The 26,570-nt window shown below is 31.0% G+C and overlaps 1 protein-coding gene and 1 long non-coding RNA gene across 10 annotated transcripts; both read left to right on the top strand.

The window, feature by feature from the left end:
- The first annotated feature begins 5,354 nt into the window (after window positions 1-5,354).
- LOC107359329 (uncharacterized) lies at window positions 5,355-8,212 on the top strand. 2 transcript variants are annotated; one of them, XM_015925812.3, is made up of 4 exons: window positions 5,355-5,710; window positions 5,771-5,876; window positions 5,936-6,110; window positions 6,669-8,212. In XM_015925812.3, exon 4 carries the CDS (start codon window positions 6,809-6,811, stop codon window positions 8,138-8,140), a length of 1,332 nt encoding a protein of 443 aa, XP_015781298.2. In that variant the 5' UTR covers window positions 5,355-5,710; window positions 5,771-5,876; window positions 5,936-6,110; window positions 6,669-6,808; the 3' UTR covers window positions 8,141-8,212. The 2 variants fall into 2 exon arrangements, with proteins under 2 accessions (XP_015781298.2, XP_089124666.1); XM_089268540.1 differs by having other exon boundaries at window positions 6,657-8,212.
- A 665-nt stretch (window positions 8,213-8,877) lies between these two features.
- On the top strand, window positions 8,878-14,988 carry LOC107359304 (uncharacterized). 8 transcript variants are annotated; one of them, XR_001568070.3, is made up of 11 exons: window positions 8,878-9,163; window positions 9,425-10,169; window positions 10,241-10,793; window positions 10,958-11,088; window positions 11,328-11,420; window positions 11,576-11,623; window positions 11,830-12,181; window positions 12,262-13,034; window positions 13,129-13,341; window positions 13,541-13,920; window positions 14,215-14,988. It is a non-coding gene; the product is annotated as an uncharacterized LOC107359304 (long non-coding RNA). The 8 variants fall into 8 exon arrangements; XR_001568071.3 differs by having other exon boundaries at window positions 10,958-11,420; window positions 13,541-13,804; XR_001568069.3 differs by having other exon boundaries at window positions 10,958-11,420; window positions 13,541-13,848.
- The last annotated feature ends 11,582 nt before the right edge of the window (window positions 14,989-26,570 follow it).

Raw genomic sequence — 26,570 nt, 5'->3', positions numbered from 1 at the left:
AGTAAATCCGTTAAGGCTTTCTTCCAGTATGTAGAATAGCCTCGTAAAGCTTTCATCGATGTATGAAGTTTAGCTTGCAATAAACTTGTTTTAGCCTGATTTTCAAACCGTGAAAATAAATTCGTATTATTAATGGAAAGATCTTTTTCGTAAGCGACTAATAAATAATAAAGATACTCTTTACATCGATTTTGCTTTGAATTAAAATGCCATACGCGAGATCTAATATAAGATTTTAATTCAATACGTTTTTTACTTCGCTTATTTAACAGTTTGAGCGAATCAGGCAATTCGTCTGAACTAAGACATACATAACCACCAACTCCAAAAGGGAACAAATTGGGAAAAGCTAACTCTTCATACTTCAACCCATGATAACTATTAAGTGGAGTAAATTTAGACCTTTCGAAAACTATCATTTTGCTATTTGTGCATGCATTAACTATATCTTCAACACAATATTGCTTATCATCTGTGGGTAACATTATACATTCATCTACCACATCTTCAGTTGTTCTCGCTTCCTCAAGTTCTACTAATCTTTCAGACTCCAAATACATATAATATATAGTAAAGATGGAAGAACGCTTCACTCGAAAATGATCAATAAGAAATTTAATTAAGGCAGTCGAATCCTCGAATTGAAAAACAATACCTTTACATGATTTGCTAGTTTTACAACTGCGACGACCAGTTTGTGTATACCCATCTAACCGAATAACGTAAAATAGAGTAAGCCTAAAAAAAATGAAACTATTTGCGTCAATATCAACTAAATAAGGACGATTTACTGGCTCAATCTCAACAAGAAATTTATGTAAAAATTGATGCGGCGGATCTGTAAAAGAAGTACCTTTGCCTATTCTAAAATTACAATCAATATCACATATCCTTGTAAATATTTCTACAGGTGACTGTGACAAATTAAACCCACGTTGAGTTTGATCAGTTAACAATAAAATGTAATCAAAAAATTCGGGAGACCAAAATTCAATAGATCTACTTTTACAAAGGAGCGAAACAACTAGAAAAAAGTAAAAATAATTGTCAAACAGCAAACCTTTTTTAGATAAATTATCAAACAAGGCCAATAAAGATTTAGATAACAGTATTTTAAAGTCCTTATTATCAACTGCTTTGAAATTTTCAATGTTAATAATATGTAAATTTGTAGGGGTAGGATTTCTCGCAAGTGATACTTCGCAATTGATATAATGTCTATTATTTAAAGACAACCATTGTAAACATTGATGTACTTTGAAAGGATTGATCAGAAAATTTTGAATATCTTTAGAGCTAAGATGCCGTTTTTCAAGCATATAAACTTCATCTTGACCTAACACTCGCGGTAGAACATTTGAAACCTCTTGTAAATCTTGCGGAAAGTATATTATATCTCCTTTAAATTTTGTTTGATAAAAATTTTGATGGCCCCTAATCAAATTTATGAATGGACTGACTCGACGTATACATTGAAATTCAGATTTTGATCAATTCTCAAAAACACTAACAGACAATTCAGGCAAAAACCCATTAAGAAAGAAATTTTGTCTAAAATTACCAAATTTTAAGCATTTATGGCAACTTAAACACAAACAAATAATCTTACCAACAACAAAATTGTCTTCAATATAAGTGTTAACAGAATTAATTTGATGCATCAAAGGGTGAAAAGGAATGAAAGATAATAATTTTTCGCGAAACTGGGTATCAACTACATAATTTTTTTTGTTTGAGAAGAAAATACTTTTCAAACATAGTCTACAATATTCAGGACTCAAATTTTCATACAATGAGATTAAGAATGAATTCAAATCTAAACACTAAATAAAAAAATACCATCAGTATACTAGCATTACAAGAAGCAAAAACTTACATTTTCATCTTTTGTGTTATGTGCGGCAGTTTCTAATTTCAAGTCTCCATCTCGACAATGGGCATCAGCCACCCTCGATTCAATAACAGGATACTTGGTATTTTTATTAATACGCATATATACAGAAAGATTATCTAGAAAATCAAATAATCCAAAGACAATACATTGATCAAATAAAGATATAAGTAATAAAATTACGTAAACTAAATACTTACTCTTTTCAATAAACTCATCAATTTTCCGCTTTTTAGCAGTTTGAAGAGTAACTTGTTGGCATTCAGAAAATTTGTCAGTTTCTCCGTTACATATTGCTGCGTCTAAATTAACTATAAATAGATTAAGAAGGGAAATTAGTTATTTGTTAACGAAACGAAATATTACGTCTATATACAAACAATAAGATACTATGATATGGAATAAATTAACACACCATTACTAGCCAATAAGTCATGTTTTTGGTAATCAAAATTGTCACATGCGCGTCGACTTGAATCATCAGGTCTCGCATCTAATACAAATACACATGAATAAACAAACAATAAGATACTATGATATGGAATTGAATAAATTAACACACCATTACTAGCCAATAAGTCATTTTCTTGGTAATCACATCCGAATGCACTGGAATCATCAGGTCTGGTATCTAATACAAATACACATGAAATTGGACAGACAACTGGTGTATCATCTAATCCTCACGTAGTTCACTGAATTGCCGCTAAGAAAGTCAATTGTTTTTTTGGCATAGTGTGGAGACGCTAAATCAGGTAAAATACACAGCGATAATTATGATTTTTGTTAAGTATTGGAACAAATCTTTTTTAAGTAGTTCATTGATATAAATGTCCGCATTTATGGCACCAGAGCTTTCATGAAAATGGTTCTGAATGACCATCTTCACTTATTGCTATCCAAAGCATGCATTTTTTTCCAAATTTTGCTTTGTCGCGGAATCTGATTACACTCGGGCTTCTCCCTTAAAATTGCTTGGACTGACGAAGTCAAGTTTGAACTCAGATGAGCATTCGATTCCATCTGTTGGTCCGAAAAGGCACAAATCATCACAGCAGATTTGCATAAAATAAATCAACAAGGTCTGATCGATTTGTTCCATTTAAAATAGAAGGAAATAGACTTAACGGTGAAATGTTTTTGAAGAAAATGCAAAATGATATCAAACTCATGTTTATGGTCAGTAATTGCTACAAACTATGCCTGTAGTACCGTTGTAAGTGATGCCAGCCCATATCATAACGCCACCACCACCGAACTGATGTTTAGAAAATTGCACTTCAGGCGTATTCAGGTTTCTCCAATGACATTTGTTGCCATCAGGGCCATCCAAATTGAACCTTTTCTCATCTGAAAACATCACCTTTAACCATTTATCTTCAAAATCGATATGATCTTTAGCGAATTGTAGTCTTGCCTTCTTATGCTCAGGCGACAATGGTGGTTTGGTGTTTGGCTGTCGGAAATCGATATGTTCAGCTCTGTGAACTGTTGAACGATGACAGTCAACACCAATGACTCTTGATACTTCCGCACATGACATTTTATCATTAGATAATAAACGTAAAGCTTGCCGAGTATCACGGTCATTCAATTTATACGAAGGTCCACTTCGATTGTTTTGATTGTATTGGTCCGGGTGGTTGATAACTCTCTCAACAGCACTTTTTGACCTTCCAATTTTATCAGCAATCACTCTTATCGATAAACCTTGATCACAATAAGCCATTATTTGACCAATTTCTCGATCACTTATGTCTGCACCTTTACCCATTATATAACTTAATTTAAAAACAATGAACTTTCAAAAATTGAAAAAAACTTCGAAAAATATGTTATTGCAAAGAATAGATAACTTGGAATGGTCAGATTTCCCGAAAAAAAGGTCATTTATAGTCAAAACATGAAGTGTCCTTAATACCATGCATCAACTCCATATGGTCAACATATGAAGATTAACAATTAGTGAGGCTAATTAGTGAAATGTCCGACTTTTGAGTGCCTAATCTGGCTTAAAATGTGTGAATAAACATATACCAATAAGAAAAATCCCTTCAATTGGATTAAATTCATTGATTCTTGGGAAATCGGCGGTGTCCTTAATGCTATGCATCACAGTGTATGATTAGACTCGCTGATTGATTAAATAAGCGTTTAATGTTCTGAAATGCTGAAAATTTTCGTAAAATATTATCAAATTTTGTTTATATCCAATACTTCAGCATAAGGCATAGAGAAATGCTCGAGTTACATACTAACAAGGATCTGAAAATAAGGACGCGATAAATGACCTGTGTATGTATCTAACTGTGGCGACATATAAAGGACTGATACAGTGTACCATATGGTATTTGTGCTCTCATAACGCGTTCAATACTCTTAATAGAATCCAATGATTAGATCAGCTTAAGACCATTAGATCTCAATATGCATCACAATAAAGGAATATCTTACAATAATTGTAAGACTATAGTCTTTATTACACCATTAGAACATCAAAACAATTAGATTGCAACATTTACCATAAAAACCTAAGAATATATTCTTAATAGTTTCTGCTATGATAATGCATTTCTATTTCTATTTGATTCACATTTTATGAATATTAAATTTTCAATAGCAAAGTCTAAATCGATACAATTATTTATGAATAATTATTATTATCTTTGCATTTCATCAGAATCATCGTTTGAAATATTGAAAACAGTTACTCAGAAAAAAACTATCTTTCCATCTCTTTTTATCTTCCGGCTATAATTATTGCTTTTTCAGATACAGAAGCATAGTTGAGTTTAAAATTGATTCCATTGACAGAGCCACACTTGCAATTTACGATCCTCTTATTAATAAAAATAAATATGTTGGTCATGAATAAACATTTTGAGCGTTATACTTTGATTAATTACAACATTGTTTTGTTTAAGGAACACTATTTTGAGGATTGTAATTCTGTTAATTGTACAGGCCTTATTGGACTCATTTAACGAGGCAAGATTGATGCCGCCGAGGCTGGATTTCAGGATTCCATTCTTGATACAAAATCATGGTGAACAGTGGCTCTTCTCGAGCTCAGCGAAAGATTCTGAGGCCACGACAGTAGTGCTATCGCCATCTGTCCGCATTATAGTGCAATTATAATTAACGTTACATCATTTCATACAAATGTTTAATTTAAAATAGAAAACAGATGTTGCGCCATCTAAAGGGTGATTTTTTTTAGTTGTCCGAGAGGTAAACACTGAATGAACACAATTGGATAAAGATAACTGCAATAATTGATAAGAAAATTGAAATTAAACGCCATCTTCTGATCAATAGATCACTGACCAATTAGTACTAATCACTGTGTCAATAAATTTACCTAAATTAACACAGTCATCAGAAGATGGCGTTTAATTTCAATTTTCTTATCAATTATTGCAGTTATCTTTATCCAATTGTGTTCATTCAGTGTTTACCTCTCGGACAACTAAAAAAATCACCCTTTACATGGTGAAACGATGTTACTCAGCAGTTCACATTGTAGCCAAATTAATCATAACAATTAAACATCGTCAATCAAATTGAATTTTCACTATAGTATTCTAATATTTTATTGTTCAAATTCATTCTCATTTCATTTCGTTCTGTATTTTCATTGTTCATAATCGCATATTGTAATCTTACACAGACCCAAATTAAGATTTCCCATAACGACACACGTGCTCAACTAAAGAAGTCGTCAATGTTTTAACGGATAAGATCATACCCGAGGAACTTGATCTTGGCATCAAGCTGAAAACGAAAAATTCCAACTCTCAGGAGTAGTAACTTTCATTGGTAAGTATTAATAAATTTTAAAGCCAATACCTATTAATATTGATACTATTATTTTCATAGGAACAAGAACCAATTTTAATTTGGATTCTTGCACCATGACAAACAAAATGAAAGCAAAAATTCCAAAACAACGCCAGGAAAGTTTATGAAGAGGAAACTGAAGAAGGTATTTCGTTCGCTGTATTTTTCCAGTAACTATTCAATAATTTTTTTCTTTTTTTACAGCAACAAGTGATGCCAAAAAAAGAGTGAACACCGGTTCGTCTTCACTAAGAATGAATAGCTTCTTTTGATACCAAAAGGATCCTAAGTGATTGTCCAGCATCATTTCATTATGCTTTTCATGTATTACTATCTATCCGTAGTGTTGTTGATTTCTGATAGACTTGGTGTCCTTTTCGTAAGTGAAATTGAGTGTAAATTCAACAATTGAATAATTATTTCTAAAATTCTAAGTGTTTCTAATCTTGTAGGTTAGTAAAGGGCAAACGCAATTGATATGCTATTCGTAAAGCGTTCAATTTTCGCATTAGATCAGCTTAAAACCATTAGATCTCAATATGCATCACAATAAAGGAATATCTTACAATAATTGTAAGACTATAGTCTTTATTACACCATTAGAACATCAAAACAATTAGATTGCAACATTTACCATAAAAACCTAAGAATATATTCTTAATAGTTTCTGCTATGATAATGCATTTCTATTTCTATTTGATTCACATTTTATGAATATTAAATTTTCAATAGCAAATTCTAAATCGATACAATTATTTATGAATAATTATTATGATCTTTGCATTTTATCAGAATTATCGTTAGAAATATTGAAAAACAGTTATTCAGAAAAATCTATCCATTTATCTTTTTTTGTCTTTCCATCTGAACTTTACACAAATGGAATGGAACATTCTACCAACATTAATTTCTGCAATTTATTGAGTGTTTCTTCCAGATACAGAAGTATTTCAGTTTGAATTGGTCGTAAAACTTAAATAAGATGAAACAGCATCAAAATCTGGATATGGTCGCCTTAAACAATCATCCTTCATCTGTGAACTTACGCTAATTTAATCGACATAAATACAAGTCGTTATGAATCTAAATTTTCAGTTTAAATTTGGTTTCATTGATCGAGGTACACTTGCAATTTATGATCCTCTTAAAAATAGATACGTTGGTCAGATTGCTCGGTTCATGAATAAAAATTTAGAGCGTTTTGCTTCGGTTAATTTCACTGTTGTTGTGTTCGGTGAACGCGTATATGGAGATTGTGATTCTGTGAATTGTACTGGCCTTATGGGACGCATTGAACGAGGTGAAATTGATTTAGTTGAATTTGGATCTACATTCGCAACAATTCCCCTTTCAATTACTGGACTGAAACCAGGAGCAGTGGTTGGTGATGTTTCTTGCAACATTTTCTCAGCTTTACCCGAAACTGGAATAACTCGTGAAGATGTCTTCAAATCACTATCGATATTCACTTTAGATGCAACTATATTCTTGTCTTTGCTTTTCCTGTTTCTTTTTTCAATTCCTTTCATTCTGTGGTACTTCAAGTCCAACTTTTGTGAGTTTAAGACCAACTCTCCACCGATTGTCTGGCCTTTGATTTGTGCAATTTTGCGACAAGACTTGTCGAAACAAGCTCTATTTTACACTCACACTCTGCGATTTATTTGGATGTCAATCATTTTAATAATATTTTTAATGACAGCACTTTATACTGGTTCGTTTACTACAGATCTTGCAGCTAAAGTGCCCATTAAAACGATTGATTCACTTGAAGATGTTGCAGACTCCGATAGGATTCCATTCTGGATGGAAGATCCATTTTGCAGAACCTTCGTGAATAGCAACCCTTCTCGTGCTGGGCAAGAGATCATGAGGCGAGCACAGTACATAACATTGGGAGATTCTTTCGGCCTATTTATGGAACAACAGATAAAAATAGAAAAATATGTCTTTTTTAATAATCCATATTCGATGAATTCAGTGCGACTAGGCAATTGCGTAAAAAATGTAAATCGCCCAATGCCACGATGGCATCAATCAACTGGATCATTTCCCGTCTATCCATTGTTTTCAATATTAAATTCAAAACTATCTCCTGATGCCACCAAAATCATCAATCTATTGTGCGAGAAAAACTTCCAAAGTCACGTCGAGTTTCATCTCCTGGATAAATGGAATTCGTACCTTTACAAGATGTTAGATCCTGAGCAAAAGTCTGGCTGCTTACATAAAACTTTTATCAGCTCCAAACCTGCTTTATACCGTTTCAATCAACTAGATGTTCAAAATTATAAGCTATTCTACAATTGCTTCTTATTTATGATTCCGATTTGCCTGTTTAGCCTGATCGGTGAATATTTGTACTCCTGGATAAACTTCACTAATCTCAAAACCAATTCAAACGTTTAAAATTAAATAAATTAGATTCAATAGTAATGCATTAGGCCAAGTTTCAATTAATAAAGGAAAAATTTATGATTATTTTCATTGTCACACATTTATTTATCAATCTTCGGGAATCGGTTCATTTCAGATGGATGATTTGACTCCGTCAACTTTTACGAGAAAAATCGATAAATTTCCTTCTCTGTTGCTTGAATGAATCATCATTACGTCATTTAATGAAATTTTCAGATGTATTACTATGATTTACTGTAAGTCAATTGGTTGAAGAGCTAGAGTCAATCACACACCTGAAACAGTCAAAAGGCTGAACATATAAACTGCTGTGTCAGCTATTGTCAGTAATATTTGAAGCATTTAACTAGTCAGAATCATTTTTGACGGTCACATTATCATATGATCGACTTAAGAAGTTGAATGACTCAACGGCCATAATACGCGGTTTGAGGTCTATGAAAACATTTAACTTTATAGCATAAATGCGGCCAAATGTGACAACAACGGAACTTTTGATAAGACCTTACACGGTTATTTGATGCCATCTTTCATCAAGTTTTTTATAATTTGGTGAGGGTCCATTTTGGTGGCGGACACTCTTCTTCGGAGGTTTCACTGTTGTGCTAATGGTCACTCAAAATTGAAGTGATTAGATCAACTCTGTCCATTAAATAGTTGTCATCAATAGATGGAGTTAGTGAGTCTAATTTGAACGTAATTTCTTTTTTGTCAATATGTGGAGCCACTAGCTTCAGCAAGTTGTTTATCAATCCAAGTTGCAACAATTATGCTAAATTTACGTTAATTTACATTAATTTAAGCTTATTAATTGATCGTGTCGATAAATCAAGATCTTCAAGATTGAGATTTTTTCAAAGTTTAAACTGTCCGTTTCTTAAAATTGAAGAATTGCCGACTTGATAAATAATCCGTTAAAAGCGTCGTATTTCTTAGAGTTTCCCTCGCTTCATTTGTGCATTTAATAATTTTTAATTCCTTGCCTGATTAAGGCCAACTTTACCATCGGCCCATGTAAGTTGAGATCATCTTTTATTAGAGTTATTCAAAAATATATCGAGAAACTGTTTCTAGGAATGTTTGTTCCACTTTTTTAGCTTTATTGTAAATTGCTGATCATTCACAGCAAGTCGTAAAAAGTCTTGTAATTTTAATCCTATTTCTCTTATAATACTTTATGTTTTATTTTCCCTGCATTTCCATCTTTATGTTTTTTACCCAATTTCATTTATTTTTATTATTTTTCATTATTTCTTTTCTCTTTTACAATTATAGATCATTTTACAATTTGTTTAGATGTGTATTTAAGCCAGCCTCAAATTATCAGCAATGGATCCAATGGACTAAACTCAAGTCGAATCTTCATCAATTGGGGGAAAAAACGTTAACTGACTCTCTCGCTAGAGACCAGCGTGAGTTGAACAAGATTAATCGTATTTTGGGCTTTGCTGAATGCAACTTTTTTTGGACTAAGATCTACATCATCAAGGAAAACCATGAAGGAGAAAGTGGATGAAAAATAAAGACAGAGACAAGAGAAAGGACCATCAAATGAAATGAAATATAAAAAAACAACAGAAGAGAAGGAGACAGAGAAATGAACTAAAATCGTGTTTTATACATATACATGTTGTACAATTGGAAAGTTTGGTTCAAAGGAATATTACTTGACCTGAGAAAGATCATTAGGATGGTTTTCCATTAGGCCGACATTGTTTGATGAATTGTGTGATTGATGAACCGATCATGCTTACTGTAAAAAAATTAGAAGAATGAGAAAAGGAGAGATCCTAAAAAAGCCAAGGTGCACTTGACCTTACCGTTGTTTTTTCGTCGAATTGGTTCTCTTTTCTCTCTCTCCATCTTCATCATTTAGACTGTCTCTATCATTTGTCCAGTCTCACTCATCGCCTTCAAAACGATATTGATATAAACAGAGTCTCAGATGAGGTGAAAAAAGGTACAATTTCAAGTTAGCAAGGGATACAAGCAAATATGATCCAAGTCTACTGAAAATCAAGTAAGCATCATTCAGCCAACTAAAACAACATTTATCATGAAAATGTCTAATTGTTATTTCTCCTTTTTTAGGTTTTTACTCGTTTTTTACGTTTTATTTTTGTTAACCATTAATCTGTTGGCTCAACTCAAGGAAAGGTCAATAATTGTGTACACACACAATTAATTATCAATTGTCATTACCAGAAGGTGACAATCCAATTTGTATTACCGAACTCACAGTTGAATTCATTTGTACAAAGGCAATGGCACAAGTTGGCTGGAATCCAGAGAGATTTTGTATTACAGAAAGAGAAAGTAACCAGCCATGATTGTCATCTCAGAGTGTAAACATGGTTGTTTTCAAGCGTAATCACTGTAATTAATTATATACTCAGTGACATGGATCATCATTTATACCCATTATCAATATTCATATTCAACATTACTTATGGATAAAAAAAGAAGAGACGTAAAGACAAAAGAGAAACAGCAAATAGGAAAAATGTTGAAGATAAAAGGAAATGCAAATGAAAATATTGAAAGGAGCAAAAAAAGGTGAAAAGGCTATCAAGAAATGGAAAAAAGATGAAAGCCAAAGCAGCAAAAAGTAGCAAAATACTCAGTCTACATCAAAGTCTCAAAGGTAATTTTAGGAAAGAATTGAAATTAATGGGCAACAAACAACAATTCTGAATGTAATCTGTAAATATAAAAACATATAGGGTGATAAGCATAACAAAATTTTTTTACTTCTCATTTTCCTTCATCATCATCATCTCATTCTTATTTCTCTTTCTTTTCTTTCAGATTCTGAATCTGTTGTTTACAGTTAAAAATGAGAAGGAAAGCAACATGGTAGAAAGATTATTGGAAACAATTGAACTATGAAAATGATAACCTGCCAATGCACACAGTTTGGTATTACAATAGTGGTCAGGGTAAAGTTGCCAAAAAAGGGTCAGTTTTGAGTTAATTTTCAGGTTCCACCATCTCGAGCATATTTAGTTTGTAGAGATAAAAACAAAACTTCAATAGAAAACTGAAAAAAAACAAAGTTCGATCTTGGAACTTTCATTTACTGTTAGAGAGTGACTATGAAAAAAATTCCGATTTTGTTAACTTAACTCTGGCCACTACTGTATTACAAAACACAAAACATACACCAACTTATAAAAAGTGAACAATGGATGAACAGAAGCTGCCTTGATTGGTCAAGACGTAGTAAATTTTGTTTCAAAATTTCCAGTTATGTTCAACATCCAAGAAAAAGGTAACTGATGATGATGCTGGCCTACAAAAAGGTGAAAAAATTTACCCAAAAAAGAGATATTACTAGATGAACAAGTTTAAGTTGAGAGAAAACAAAAACAGATATAACTCATTTTGATTTAATCTTTAGTTTCATTTTTTTCTCTCCTCTTTCAGGTTTACGAAAAAAAATTTAACTACATGATGTATCCAACAATTTACCTTGTGAGTTATTAAATTTAATGTTACCCTGTGTGCATAGCCATTAACCAAGTCCTACCAAATGACCTCTCAAACCTTATTGTTACCCTTCTTTCAGCTCTTAGTTTAAACATTCTTCATCACCATCATCATCATCATTACTGCTATTATAACTATTTTTTTAATATTATTTTTTTTCTTCTGTTTTGTTATTTTATTTTTTTGAATAGTTTACTTGGATTCATTTGAGCAGGAAATAATTCTCGAACCGGGAATGGGATTTGTTTTGTTTTCTCCCTTTACTCCCCTCTGGATCCTTCAACTTGTTTGTTGTTGCTGCTGTTTTTTTTATTTTTAAGGCAATTTCATCTCAAAATGACCTGGAATTGCCATTAGGTCATTGACTGAACCAGTTTCAACTCCCTTCAACTCCCTTTTCAACTATTTGTGTTAACTTTATCTTTTGGCTTTTCTTTAAAATGATAACAGGCCAGCAAGGAGAGGAAGAAGATGAAGAAGAAGAAGACGATTTCATGATGATAACTGATAAGGAGTTTCAGCTTACTCTTTGTCTTTTCCAATGTATTTCACTGTTTTCAGTATTTCTCTATTTTTTCCCACTCACTTATCAATTTTCCTTTCTCCTTCTCTTTCGTCATTAGAATCAACTTAAAGAATGTGTTGGAGATTAGGAGCCTTTCGATATTGAACGATTAAAGACGATATGGACGATAACAACAGGAAAACACCAAAGTGAAATGTTTCTTGATCTAATCACGAATTAGTTTGTCTCTTCTGTTGGAAAAGAGTATCATTTAAAGTGAAAGAATCACCAAAATTGTCTGAAACAGATCAACAATGGATAAAAGAAAGGGAAACTCTTCAGAGCATGGGAAAAGATGAAAACTTGGAAAGAAAAAGGAAAATTTTTCAACAATTCGTCTCTTCTCTTTCTACCTTCTTCTTGCTGCTTCTTTACCTGTTTCTTGTTGTTGGATGAAAATGACTCCATCGTCAATAAAAAGACACCTTGGGAGTGAAAATAGATTGACAAGGAGTATAATTTACTCTCAAATAATTTATCATGCTGATGCATTATAAATTAATATGTTGTAAATAGATTATAGTCAGATCTAACAGGATTGGTGCCGAAGGAAAGAGAAGAAAAAAATGAAGAAGATGAAAATGATGAGTAGGAGGAAGAAGAAGAGGAAGAGAGGCGAAAAGAATCGAGGATCCATAATGATGCTACTTTAGATTGGTAGTGATGGAAGGAGAAAATTGTAAAAAGGTTAAAGAGGAAAAGTGAATTATAAAGAAGCAAAAGAAGGAGCCAACTTTAAACTCTATTAACATATTCTAGGATGAAACATTCTACCTGATGATTGCAACTCTATACTATTAATCTTTTAAATTAAACAAAATACAGGAGCAGGTAAAGTAAAAGCCTAATCTTTGATTCAATGTAATTTTCATAATTTATTATAATAATAACAGTATTCATTCAACTTTACTCTGTATCCTTTCAGGTTCAATGGTTAAGGTAAACTAAACGGCAAGGAGAAAGAGGCAAGGAAAAGGCAATCCATATAATGATGATGATGATAATCATATTAAGTCAATCATCTCATCAATTAACTAAAAGGCATATCAATTAATTTTATTGAAGCAACATCAATCAGTTGGACAATCGCAAAATGATCAGGATCAATTAAGGGTGGCAATTTAATTTCTTTCCAATCGTAAGTAAACTACAAGAGTGAAATGATTGAGCCAATATTATTAAGTAATCTTTATAAGGTTTGATGAAAATAAAATGATCCAAGCAAAGTAAACCCATTGGTAACTCATTTTGTATTAATAGGTTTAAATGTGTATTTACTTTATATTACTATTAACATTTCGTTTTTTATTTTCCCTCTTCTCTCTCTCTCTCTAAAGGTAAATTAGTTGCGTTTTAGGATTGGATTCAATTGGGTGGTGACTGTGATTAAAGAAGGAAAAGGAACATATAATCAATGAAGAAGACGATTAAAGACGATGAGGAAGAGCAAAGAAAGGAAATGAAGAAAAGAATTGGAACCAACACTTGCAATGAAAAGGACTGAACACGATGATGAGAAAAGATTGAAGGAAGATGAGCCCAATGAATGAATCAAAAGTATCACAGTTTTACAGCCAACGCCGTCAATAACATGAAACATGGTAAAAAACCAAACTGATACAAGCTGGAAACAACAACAATAACAGTAAAAAACATAACTATGAATAAGACTGTCTATGAGTATCCATTGGGTGAATGTTGTTTTTTTTATATTTTGGTAAATATCTCGTGACAGACATTCATTAAGAGACAATGAGAAATGAATAACAGTGAAAAAAAAGTAAACTCTCTGATGTATGTATATTGGTTGTAATTTAATTGAACACAATTGGGAACTGATTGGTAGATCTATAATAGTATTTTATACCTAATATTCATTGAATGAAAGGTTGAGGGAAAAATAATTTTGTTAACCTTGTTTTCTGATGATACTTTTTCGTATTTCATATTTTCCTTTACCATTTATATTAATTTCAAATACTAATGACGAGTTTTCCTCTTCTCTCCTTAGAATCAGAATTTCAAGTGAATGGTAAAAAATGACCGCAAAACAGGAAACCAAACAAGTCATTGGACAAAACACTGATTAGCAAATTGTTCTTAGTCGCAATGAAATGGTGAAGCTCCACTAATGATTGAAACAAGTTGATGATGATTGTCATGATAATGATGATGAGAATCATGTCGATACTGGTTTCTCTCCATTTTAATCGTTGACCGTTTCCATTAATTTAATCTTATTCTACATTCGATTCCTGATTTTTAGCTCAACCAATATTTGACACATTAACTTACAATGAGATTCCATTGAAGTTTACTGATAATAATTGTAACCAAAGCCATCATCATTATCATTGGACAAGTTTATTCAACTTTCATGTTTTCTGACAATCAAGGTTCAATCATTAAGAATTGCTTTCAGTAGCATTTTTTGTCTGTTTAATCAATGCTGATCATCATTCAATCAGCTTATCATTTGCTACCGCAAAAACTTCTGTTAACTTTCCCATTTTCTTGCCTCAACTAAATCCAAATTAATGTAACAACTAATGAAATTCACTCTCTGAATCTCTTTTCTTGCGATAATTATCTTGACAATATTAATCTTGATTACTTTTATTTTCCTCTCTTTCCTCTTTAATCAACTAATTTAAATTCCTACTTGAGACAACTTCAATTGTTGAATCTCAAACACAATTATAATGAATCTTTTATGATAATATCCATCGAATATTGTTGATGTATTTATCATTAGTTTTACCTGATAAACCATTAATCAGGATCATTAATTGTCCATGGATCAACACTTACTTATATTTCACTCTTACATTATTATTTTATCCTTAAAAGTAAAATAATAAGAAATGAAAGTTGATATCTTTCAATCATAAATGGCAATCATTATAATCAATCTTACGTCAATAGTAAAGGCAGATATAACCTCCAAAAAAACGATAACCAAAGTACCAAGAATAAAAAGGAGAAAAAAGCTAAAAAATAAAACAATTATAATATTACAATGAAACTTCAATCAATAATAAACATTTATAAAGCAAAGGGGAATTGAAACTTCCCTTGAGAAAGATAAAATTGACTCCCAGCTTTATCGTATTATTTTAATGCATTGATAATAATATTAACTTGTATGTTAATGCCAATGCATCAACATAATAATAAAATGTTGCAAGAATAAAAAAAGTAAATTTTCTCTTAAAAAAAGTCAATTTAAATTAATGTCAACCAAAGTAATTACTATTACAATTAAATCATCATTTCTAGTTAATTTTGATTTACGATATTTTCCCAATTTTACTTGAAGTCAATGTTTGATGAAATCTGGTGAAGGCAATGTTAAGGGAGCAAATTTCATCTTAAATGTTGGCATAATTTGAATTTCATTTCAAGCTCTATATCAAGACATTATAATATTGAGATTGAAAAGTCGACATTTCAAGTTTCGAGTAAAGACATTATAATATGTTTAATGTACATAATTAACATTTAAATTTAGTCGCTCAATGTTTATCAAATTTCCTCCTATAAGCCATGAAAATGAATGCAACACTTTTGTATAGTTTACTGTTCAACATTTAGAGGGAAGCTCATTATGAAAATGATAATCTCAACTGTTAATAATATTAATAATAGTAAATAAGGAAGAGTAAAGAATGAAAATAATAATATAAAGAAGAGCCTCAAGTTATTCTCAGCAACTCAATACATCAAGAGTTTGAAAAAAAGAAGAGATGAAGACGAAGATGATGAACAAGAAGAAGAAGAAGAAAAAGGTGAAATGAGAAAAGATTTTCTGTTTTTTTCAACTAACATCAAGTAGATATATTTATGTTTGGGAATGCGGAAAAGGGATGGTGACAGTTATTATACAAAAGTTTGATGTTGCTTAAAAAAAGGATGATTATGATGGCGAGAGAAGAAAAAAAAAGATGCAAAAAGTTGTAAGGAGTTAAGGATGTTGATGATGATGATGGTGAATAGTGAAGCACAAGCAAGGCTTATTGGGTGTATGATTGATGCTGTCAGGGTCGATATGCCCCATGGGTAAACACAAATATGGATGCTCACTTATAAAAGAGAGTTTCTGAAGACAACGAACAAGATCAATGAGGACGGAATAAAAGAGAGAAAAATGATGCTCAAAACTTTTCTTTTCTTTCATTTCGCAGTTATCTTTTTCACATTCATTTCTCATTCTATTCATATTCATCTATATGCAGATGAACATTGTTCCTCCAATTGTCTTCAGATTTAATCTTATTGCGCTTCCAATTTCTTCCATTTTCACCAAAATCTTTTTCATTTGGAAATGCTCGTTATTTCTTTTTGAAACAGATTCGATTTGAAAATCGAAATAAAGTTATGAAAATCGTTTCGAATGGAAATATGAACTTCTTCTGACCTTCTCGAGCTTTTGATCTTTGATAAAATTTTCGTTATTACGAAGAGATTAGGAAAATTATCCAGAAAATTTCTTGTCTTTGATTGTTCGTCGTTTTAACATCTGATTGTAAACGATGCAATATCCAAGTTCATTGTTCATTTAATTTTAGGGGAAACGTAGAACTGGTGAATGGCCAAAAATCGATTTCATCGAATTCGATGTGAATCATGATTCATGATGTCTCGAGTGTTTCGTTGGAGAACAAGTTTTCTTTATATTTCTTTAACTATAATTTACTTGATTCGAATGATTTGCCAATTTTTTCCTTTCGATTTAATTGATGATATTCATTAGATTCAATTGCTTTGTTGGATTTTCAGAGTTAATCTGAAACTTCAATTTGAACAATGAAATGAACAATTTTGCTCGGAAAATTGAAAATTTAAATTATCCATTTCCAAGAAAAGGAAAAATATAATTGAGTTTAAAGTTTATCAATTTATTAATAGTTGTGATAATATAATACAATTTTTACCATGAAATAATAAGATAAAAATATTATCTAATTTAAAATTGATTGGAATCATCTTTTATTTATAACATTTTATTCCTCCTCATTTTGCTTTATTGAAACAATTTTTGCTTCAATTGATTTACCAACAAGCAAAGAGAGAAGAAGAAATTTTTAAATTAAACTCCAAAACTAATTAGCATATCTAAATCAATCAACAATTAGCAGATTAATCAGTCGAGAAATGTATTCAGAGTAAAAGAATTGAACTTTTACCTTTGGTTGAACAAGAAGAGATGAAGAAACAAGAAAAAAAGAAACGTCAAGAGAAACAAAAGGGAAAATTTAATCACTTTTTTGATTCTAAAATTAATGATAAATTGAGTTTCCATGTATTTATAGGTGAAAGAGGTTGGGAGGGAAGAAAAGCTGATGATGATGATGAAGATAATGATGCCTATAGTCTGATGATGCGTGATTAGAAGCATTTAAGGCAAAAGGATTGTAATCAGTAAGAGTGGTCAAGACACAAAATTTAAGGCAAAAAACAGTGAGCCTCGAGAAGGGTGAATCTGGAGTGAGAATGGGCCAAGAAGAGCGCAAAGATGAGAGAATGAAGATGAGAATGAAAAAAAGCAATTTACCATTATTTTACAACAATTCATCAATTGGAAAACAACATTTCTCTCTTTCCCCTCACTCACTCACTCTGGACCTTATTTTTCCTCTCCATTTTCATGGTTCCCTGAATACAACTGATTTTGAGTGAGAAATGAAAAAAAAACTGATGATCAACTTTTAAACCAAATTAAGGACTAAACATTGATAAATGTTTAGCCCAAAATGAAAAGCAATGAAAATTGGATGAACATGATAAACTTTGAGACAGTTGAGTGCATAAAAAAGTTGTTTTCCTTGTTTTTTTGCTCTCCAATTTCCAGTTTCCAATGATGAAAAAAGTTGCAGATTTTGATCGTTAAACATTTTCTAACGTGACAAACTAATGAACATTAAACATTATCATTATAATAGGCCATCATCAATATATTCATTATAATGATTAGTGGCATTTAACAGGGCAACAAGCAAGGAGAAGGAGAGAGAAGAGGAGAAACCTCAATTGAAGGTGTTTCACATTTTTACCTTGTTTTACTGTTTCATCAGTTTCAACTCTTGATGTCCATTTGGACTTTGATAATGACCATTAACAGGGAATTACTAAGAAAACTATTATTTTGTAAATCTTTTTTTACTTTCATTTTCAACACTTTTCAACCTCAATCATTAACATTTTCAGACACAAATCCATAATTGTCTTTTTCTAGATGGAAATGGCAACAATTGATGAATAAATGAGAAACATTAGAATAATGAAAGAAGATGAACAAGATTTAACTGAGCATTTGACAATAATATCTGTCAATTTCATTCTTTTCCCTGCCTCATCATCATCATCATTCTCATCTTTATCTTAATCTTCTTGGCATCAAACTAAAGTAATCATTTTCCAATATTTGACAAACACAGAAGAAAAATCATCTTGGATTTTAAATGAAAAAAAAAGACTCGAGAATCTGCAAAGAAAATGAAGCGAAAAATGAGAGAAATGATGAAAAAAAGGAAAGAAGGAAAAAGAAGAGAAAGAGAAATGAAAAAGTCTCGAGAGTTTTGAAGATTTAATATTTTGCTCAGTATTATAATAAGAGATGGACCCAAATTCAACCCTCTTCCTTTTTTTTAAAAAAAACTCAAAAAACTCCCCAAAAGTCGAATGAACATGTCATCACCACAAAGTTTCTTGATCATCATCATCATTATTATTTGAAAGACACTGATACAAACAAAGGCCGTTGGTCGATTTTTTATAAACAGTGAGAGAGAAGAGAGAGAGAGAAGAGGATGAAAAAAGATGAAAAAATGAAGTAAAAGAAGGACTAAGCCCTGGAGTAACCAGGATTTAACAATAAATGCAAAAAAAGTATAAAAAAGAGGAGAAAATAAAGAAATGCAGGAAAAAAAGTGATGAGGATGAGGAAGATGTTGAAGAGGAGGAAATCAGTAAAGATTGGGTTTTTTGGGTTAAAAAAAGTCTAAAAAGTTGTACATTATTCAGTATTTTTTTTTCATTTCATTTTACACTAAAAAGAAGAGAAAGGAAAGAGAAAAAAAGCTAATAAATCTAAACTTGCAAATCACAAGTTTGATATAATATTATATATTTTAAGGGAATAAAAAAGTTGACAGAAAATTTCGTCTCCCTCATCATCATCATTCCTATTGGTATAATCATTATCATTGGTACAACATTATCATTATCTGTTATCATTCCCTGTAAGCATTCCCAGTCATCATTCCCTGTTATCAACTGCCGATTGACTAGTTATCAATTTGTTATCAAAGTGTTTCTCTGTTCACCGAGAAAAAGAAGTTTAAATTTGACAAAAAAAATCAGTTTCAACTTTTTTTCTCATTATCCGATAATCAGTGTTCAGTAAATGATGAAGGCAAAAATGAAAATAAATGATGAAAATGAGGCGAGAAAATGTTCTATATTCATATTCAGGGAAAATATAAATAACACAACATTCTGTGAGAACTTTTTTTCATTCTTCTGATGAAAATGTTTCTCTACAGAATTCAACATGAAAAGTGGAGAAAAAACTATTAATAACACATTATTATCATTGATCAGAATCAATCAAGCAATTCAGAACAATGAGAAAATGAATATTCATCTCTGATAATTTATTGTTAATGTTTTGTTCACAACTTTTTTTTCGAGCATTTAATAACAGGCAAACATTGAACCACAACAAAATTATCTGCCTTTTACCTTCCCTGGTCAATGATGAAACCATTGATATTCAGTTAATATTTTCTCCTTTTTTTTCGCTGTTCGCCATTCAGAATCATCTATTCTCAACTATTCTCCCGGTGTATTCAGACTATTCAATTATTTACCATTTAGTACTTATCTTTACTCATTGTTGTTCTTGTTATGCATATTATTAAATGTATATTTTTTATCGTGAAAAAAGCTTCTCATTATGTTTAAAGGCATAATGTTTATATGGTTAGATCTGTTTTTATCATATTATATTTATTATCATTATTACTATTATTTGTGTATTATCGTTATGTGCAGTTTTTGTTTGGCTATTTGTAACTCTCAGTCTCTCAGTTTGGTAACAAGAGCGAAACACTTCTTCCTTGTATTTATCCTCTTGCCTCTCTCTCTCCTGCTTGGCCTTGGTGGTCCAGATATTTTTTTTGGGTCTTTTGTGGTAAATTAAATAACTGGTCACAGTTATGCCCATTTAGACATTTATTTGTTGCTTGCAAACAATTGATATGAGAAGGATGATTATGATTACACTCCAAGGAAGTTGAATATTACTTTTCCTCTTTTCATTAGCTTTAAATGATTATTTCATATTATTACATGCATTATTGTTTAACCAACTTTTTTTTACGTCACTCGTTATTTAATAAATTTATCTTGCAGCTTTTCTGGTCACACTTTCTGACCGCTCAGAAAATGCTTTAATTAATCAACTTGGAATCACTTGTTGATTAGCTCAATGGAGAGTTTCATTAATCAGATCTAAAGAGGTTTCCATTGAGAGATAATTGCTCTGGTCAAGTTTCAAGAAAACAAATGAATCTTGTAATTTTTCCTGATCGTTTCAACTGCAGATTGGTTTTGAGTTAATTGGTGGAGATAAATCAAATTGAATGAAATTTGCTGGCTTTTTGGAAAGTCGCTTTTATAATCAAGGAAAATATTCGTGATGAAAGTAAATTAATTTATTTTTTTAATCTTAAAATTGTCAATCATATGCAGTGCTATAATGACATGTTAAAAGGTCGATTATTTCAGACTTGAAATGAAGACAAAATATCAATGAAAAAACCTACGCTTTAACAAATGGTGCGAGAAATTAGCCTAAATAAATGTGTGTTTTGTGAGGTCAAATCTGAAAGGGCAACTTATCTGATGTAAGATTTTAATTTCAAGAAAATTGTGTAAAATTTCATTGAAAAAAGAGTTTACTTTATATTCTCCATTGCGGCATGAAAACATATCAATTGAGGTTCTCATGCACGTGAAATATTGAGCTGTCTGCATGATGATGTGTGAATATTTACACAATAAACAGTGTTGGTAAATAAACTTCTTATTAAGTAGCAAAATGTATTTCCGATTCGTATTTCAACTCATATTGACACTCAACTCAAAAACTGATGAAAACTCAAAAATCTAAATTTTATAGAAATACATTTTTCTTGATGTTTTCGATACAAAAACGACTTCGTTTAACGATATTGTTCAACTTCTTTAGTCAAAAAAAGAAATTTTGTACTGAAGAACTTTTTCTTTAGTGTTATAAGTCTATTCTTGTGGGCAACAAAAGTTTTCGTCGATCATTTTCGATAAATTGAAGCTTATCTTGCCTTTTGTACAATTATTTGGCCAGATTTTTTCAGCAAATACAATTTTTGCAGGAAAACCAGAAATGCTCTGGCAATCTGGAAGATAAAATTTTCTTTCGCTTCACAACGGGTCATCTCGAATATCAGTTAAGTCACTTCAGGATGCTTATAGTTGTAGAGCGAACTTAACGAATCAGATTTTCAAATCTTAACTGATTGAATTTTGGTCATCTTATCCAAAAGCATAATGCTGAAAACTTGGAATCAGCCAAGAAAAAAGTTCTCAATATTTCCATAAATCAGACTAAAACTGACCATTTTTTAAAATCCTCTGAAATCTTTAATTTTCAGTAGCTTTTCATTTTACGAACAAATGTTTGACTATAATTGTTGACTCGTTGCACTGTCCAAATAGCCATTCATTGGATGCCCATGAAACTGTCATTTTGATGGAAGCTTAAGCAAACATCTTGGGTTGAATGAGGTTCAACCTTTACCCTAACCCTATTAACGTTTCAGCTTCTCTGGTCATTAGTTATTATCTGTTTGTTCAAGTTATTCAGATTATTATGGATGATGAGCAAAGATAATCTTACATTAACGTCATGATCAACATTGTATAAATAATAACCATTTCTCTTGAAAAAAAAGTTTCTTTTATTATTACCATTACATTGATGCTTAGCTATTCTCATCTCTCTCCAAGAATAAAATTATTATTATTATTGTACCATTATTATGTTCACTTTAAATATCCTTTTTTTAAACCATTTTAAGTATTTTTTCATTCCTCCGTTTCTTCCTCATCACTGAATCAACAGCAATATTTTCCGCTTTTTGTTTTCGCTCTCATCATTCTCATCATTCTCATCATAATCACAATCATCATCATCTTTGTTTGTGTTCATAAATTCACATCTTTTCTAGTTGAATATTAGCTGATATAAAAGTAAGCAACGACACAACACACAAAAAAAGAGTGACATTAAAAGAGATATATTTTTCATAAATAATAATAAGAGGTTATGTGAACATGAAAAGTATCAAAAAATATAATACTTATCTTTCTGATGATTATTGTTATCAAGATTATAATAGTTATCAACAAGATATGCAAAAGCGAAACAGAATAGGATTAAAGTCACCTAAGCAAAGCCATTTACCCCTTGACAAGAATCTATTTTTTTCATCATTTCTCAAGTGATATTGGGATTGATAAAAAAACAAAAAAAAGGAATAAATAAATTCAAAGAGAAAAAAAGGGAAAAAGACTAAAAAAAGATTTAATTTTCCTTTTCCATTCTAATAGCACTTTACCTTTAGTTATCATCATTTTCATCATCATTCCTCATCTCTTGCTGTTTCTTTTTCACTCTTATTTTCAAACCCAAATCAGCTCTTTTTACTTGTCGTCTATTTGCATGTAAAATCAATTCATCCTAATCTTTAAGAAGCAAAACCATTTAGTTGGAGTAAAGCAGCAAGAAAAAAAAGTAATACTTTTATTTAACTCAACATTTTTTGCATTCAGAATGAACATTCATTTATTCTGCTCATTCATTCAGCTCTAATTTTTCATCATCATCTTATTCCCTGTTTTATCATTCGCTCTTTTTTTTCTGTCAATTTATCGCTTTTATCCCAAAAAATATCCAAAACTCCCAGCCTTTTTACTCCCAGTCATTGGAGTTTTAGGTTTTTTTTACTTGTTTATCATCATTACCATTACTATTACCATTATTATTGATATTATTATTCATTTTTTGCCTTCCCTTTCCACTCGTTATCATTTCCGTTATTATTGTCCTCATAATCATACAATTTACATAGTTTTAATGTCTTCATTTAACTTTACTTTTTTCTCTCATATTGTTACACTACCAACAACAAACAATCAGTCAACACACAAACAGTAAACATCATTATCCTTTCCTTTCACTTATCCTTGCGGTTATCACATTAAAAGTTAACCAGTCAAGAGTAAAGTTATTCAAATAAATTTTCATTCCTAATCACCAAACACTTTTCACTCCCAAATGATCAATTTGATTAGTCAACAATAAAGATAAAAATGAATCCCGCAAAAAATGGATCAAAGCTCATTCTCATGAATATTGGAATTAAAGTGATTCAAAATGTTGCCCTCATTTATCCGAATAAAAAAAGGTTGAATAATGAATGACCACTAAATGAATGGCCATGAATATTATATCATCTTTTAACCTCCCAGCAAAAGAAGAAGAGAAAAGAGTCAAAACTGGATTCCAATTAAAGAGTAAAATAAGATGAAAAATGAAATGATCCATAGAACCTTAAAGTTTCCGGTTAAACTTTTCTTGTGTCCACCTCATCTGGTTCAATCATGATCCTGGAATGATGAGTAATGAAGGGAGGTGGAAAAACTCCAAGAATAGAAAAGCACGGAAAATCTTTACAATTATTTCATTATTAGTTGTCGCTCATTTTGTTCAGTAGATTCATTTCAAATAAATCATTTTAAATGAAAAAAAGACGACAGAGAAGAAAGTTGAAAGAAAGAGGCAAAAAACTGAAAAAAGGGAAACTTGGAAAGTGACAAGTCGCAAGACCAAAGACCAATGATAAACCAATAACCTTTGACATGGACTCTCATCCATCAGACGCAACATAAATCCCAGTCAAAAAGCAGTCCAAGCGAAAAGAGTGAAAGGTCCAGGAAAGAGAAGCAAAAGTGATCTGAAAAAAAAACAGTTTCTTATTATCTTCAATTAAAAATGTATCGAAGAGAAGAGGCAAAAAGTCGCAGAAAAAAAAGTATCTCATGTTAATGACGGCAACAACACTAATGATGAAAGATGAAGCTAAACATTAATTCAGAGATAACTTTACAATCTCACGCATCTTCATCATCATCAACCTCCAACATGATCATTACCATCCTTATGCAAGTTTTGGTCATTTCTAAAAAAACTCGAAACTCGAAAGTTAGACAAACATCCTCCTCGATTATGATCGCCTAAAGGAAGTATCATTATTGTCATTATCGTTATGATTATACTGAAAAGCCATTAACCATCATTATTGGAAAGTGTGGATGAGAGGCAAAGAGAAGAGAAAACGCGAAAAGTTGAAAAAAAATAGTAAACCAAGATTGTATCTAATGTTTAACCATGATTTAAGTTAATGAACATGATAACACTTTTAATGGTCAACAATTTGACAGATTGGTAAAGATCAAAGTTAGGTGATGTTAAATGATGACCAAAAAGTGATGCGAATCATGATAATTTTGTTTCTTTTTTTCCCTCAACTTTGTCTTTTTTTGCCTTCTTTCCTCTTTTTCCAGGTCAAACGCAAAAAGTTTTGCTTCATTCAAAATGTTACCTCAATTGTCAATGAAGTTTAAACTCATTTTGATTTCTATGCATTTATATATATTATTATTACTATTATTATCATGAAAAGTTTATTATCATAAAAAAGGAAAGGATTATTTTATATATTATTTTGCAACATTATCATTATTATTATTTTTTTATTATTATGAGTTTTAAATCTCATTCCTTGTTCCCTTCCCTTCCAAATGCTGTCAGTTTAAGGAGGAGTTGAGAGTCTGTATATTATTATAATAATAATGGTAATAACAATAATGAAGAAAGAGAACAAAAAAAAGTGATTTCAACGTTTCTCTTTCTGTTACTTTTGTTGGATGAGATTCAGCTTATTTATCTTTGGCTGACATTAATTTCCATATAAATTTAAAGTGAGTTTTGTTCAGATGAAAATGGAAATGAGATGGAAATAATCATCAACATGGTAAAAACAAGATTGAACAACAAGAACAAGATGAGAAACGAGTTTTGAAACTAAGTGATAATAACTGAAGAAGGGAAAGAAAAGATGAAAAAAGGTTGAAACAAAAGGGAAAAGTGAAATGATTTGAGAAAATTCAACATCGAAAAGGTAAGAACAGGAGGAAAATGGAAAAGAATGTTCATTTGAATTAGTAAAAGAATAAAGGTAAAGATGACAAAGTTGAAGATGAAGAAGATAAACTAATCTTTAAGGTGATGTTTCATTTCCATCAATTACATTATACATTAGAAGAGAAAAAGTTTTTTTCTTCTCTTTTTTCTTGCCTGTTTGTCATTCAAATGGAAATGAAACTCATGATGATAATGATGGGAATGAAGAGACTTGAAAAGTACGAAAACAAAAGTCTAGAAAATAAACAAAAATAAATGAATATAAGATTGAAGTTGAAAGTAAACAAAACAAACAAGTGATTATTTCTTGTGCTTTCAATTTTATGATAAACTTCAATCAATAGAAGAGCAACATTTTTTAAAATGAATAAACTTTCTTTCAGTTTGTTTTCCATGCGAATTTCAGGTTCAAATTGAATTTGCAATCTCATCATCCTCATCTTCTCCATTATCCTTTTCCCTTTTCGTGTTTTTTTCAACTTTTGACCAACATGGTCACTAATCATTGGTAAATATAATATAAATCTCTTTCATAAATTGAAATTGGAAGCCATGCTTGTTCATCATCTTCTTTCTTCTCCCTTTTTTTTGCTTCTCTTCTTCATCAGTTTTTTTCTTCTCTAAAAAAGATTCTAAAGGAAGATGAGGATGAAAAAAGAGAAGAAAATAAGTTGATATAAACCTGAAACGAATTTCAAATGAGAATAAATATCTTTACCTCTTCCAATTCCTTGATTGGTTATGACTTATTCTCTATTCCTCCTTATTTTACTTTTTCCCCTCGACTTTTTTCCCTTTATCATCATTTTATTCTTGAAATGTTCTTGTTCGTCCAGAAGCATCAGGAAAGAAAGTTGAGTTCTCTTTCCATTTGCTTCTTCATTGTCAGGCAAAAAGGTAAATATCGATTTCAACTGTTATTATGAATTGAAGCAACCAAACTAGAAAAATATACATTTTTCTCATCTTTTTACTCTTATCTGTGCATTTCATTGATGCTCATTTTAAGTACAAAAACAAAAAGATCAGTCAAGTTCAATGAATTCATTTTTTCTTCT

The sequence above is a fragment of the Tetranychus urticae genome, chromosome 1, assembly GCF_039701765.1.
Source record: "Tetranychus urticae isolate SD_2017Ah chromosome 1, NJAU_TeUrti_SD_1.0, whole genome shotgun sequence".
NCBI lineage: Eukaryota > Metazoa > Arthropoda > Arachnida > Trombidiformes > Tetranychidae > Tetranychus > Tetranychus urticae.
The sequence above is the reverse complement of the archived record's forward strand: the minus strand, read 5'-3'. Positions and strand labels throughout refer to the sequence as shown.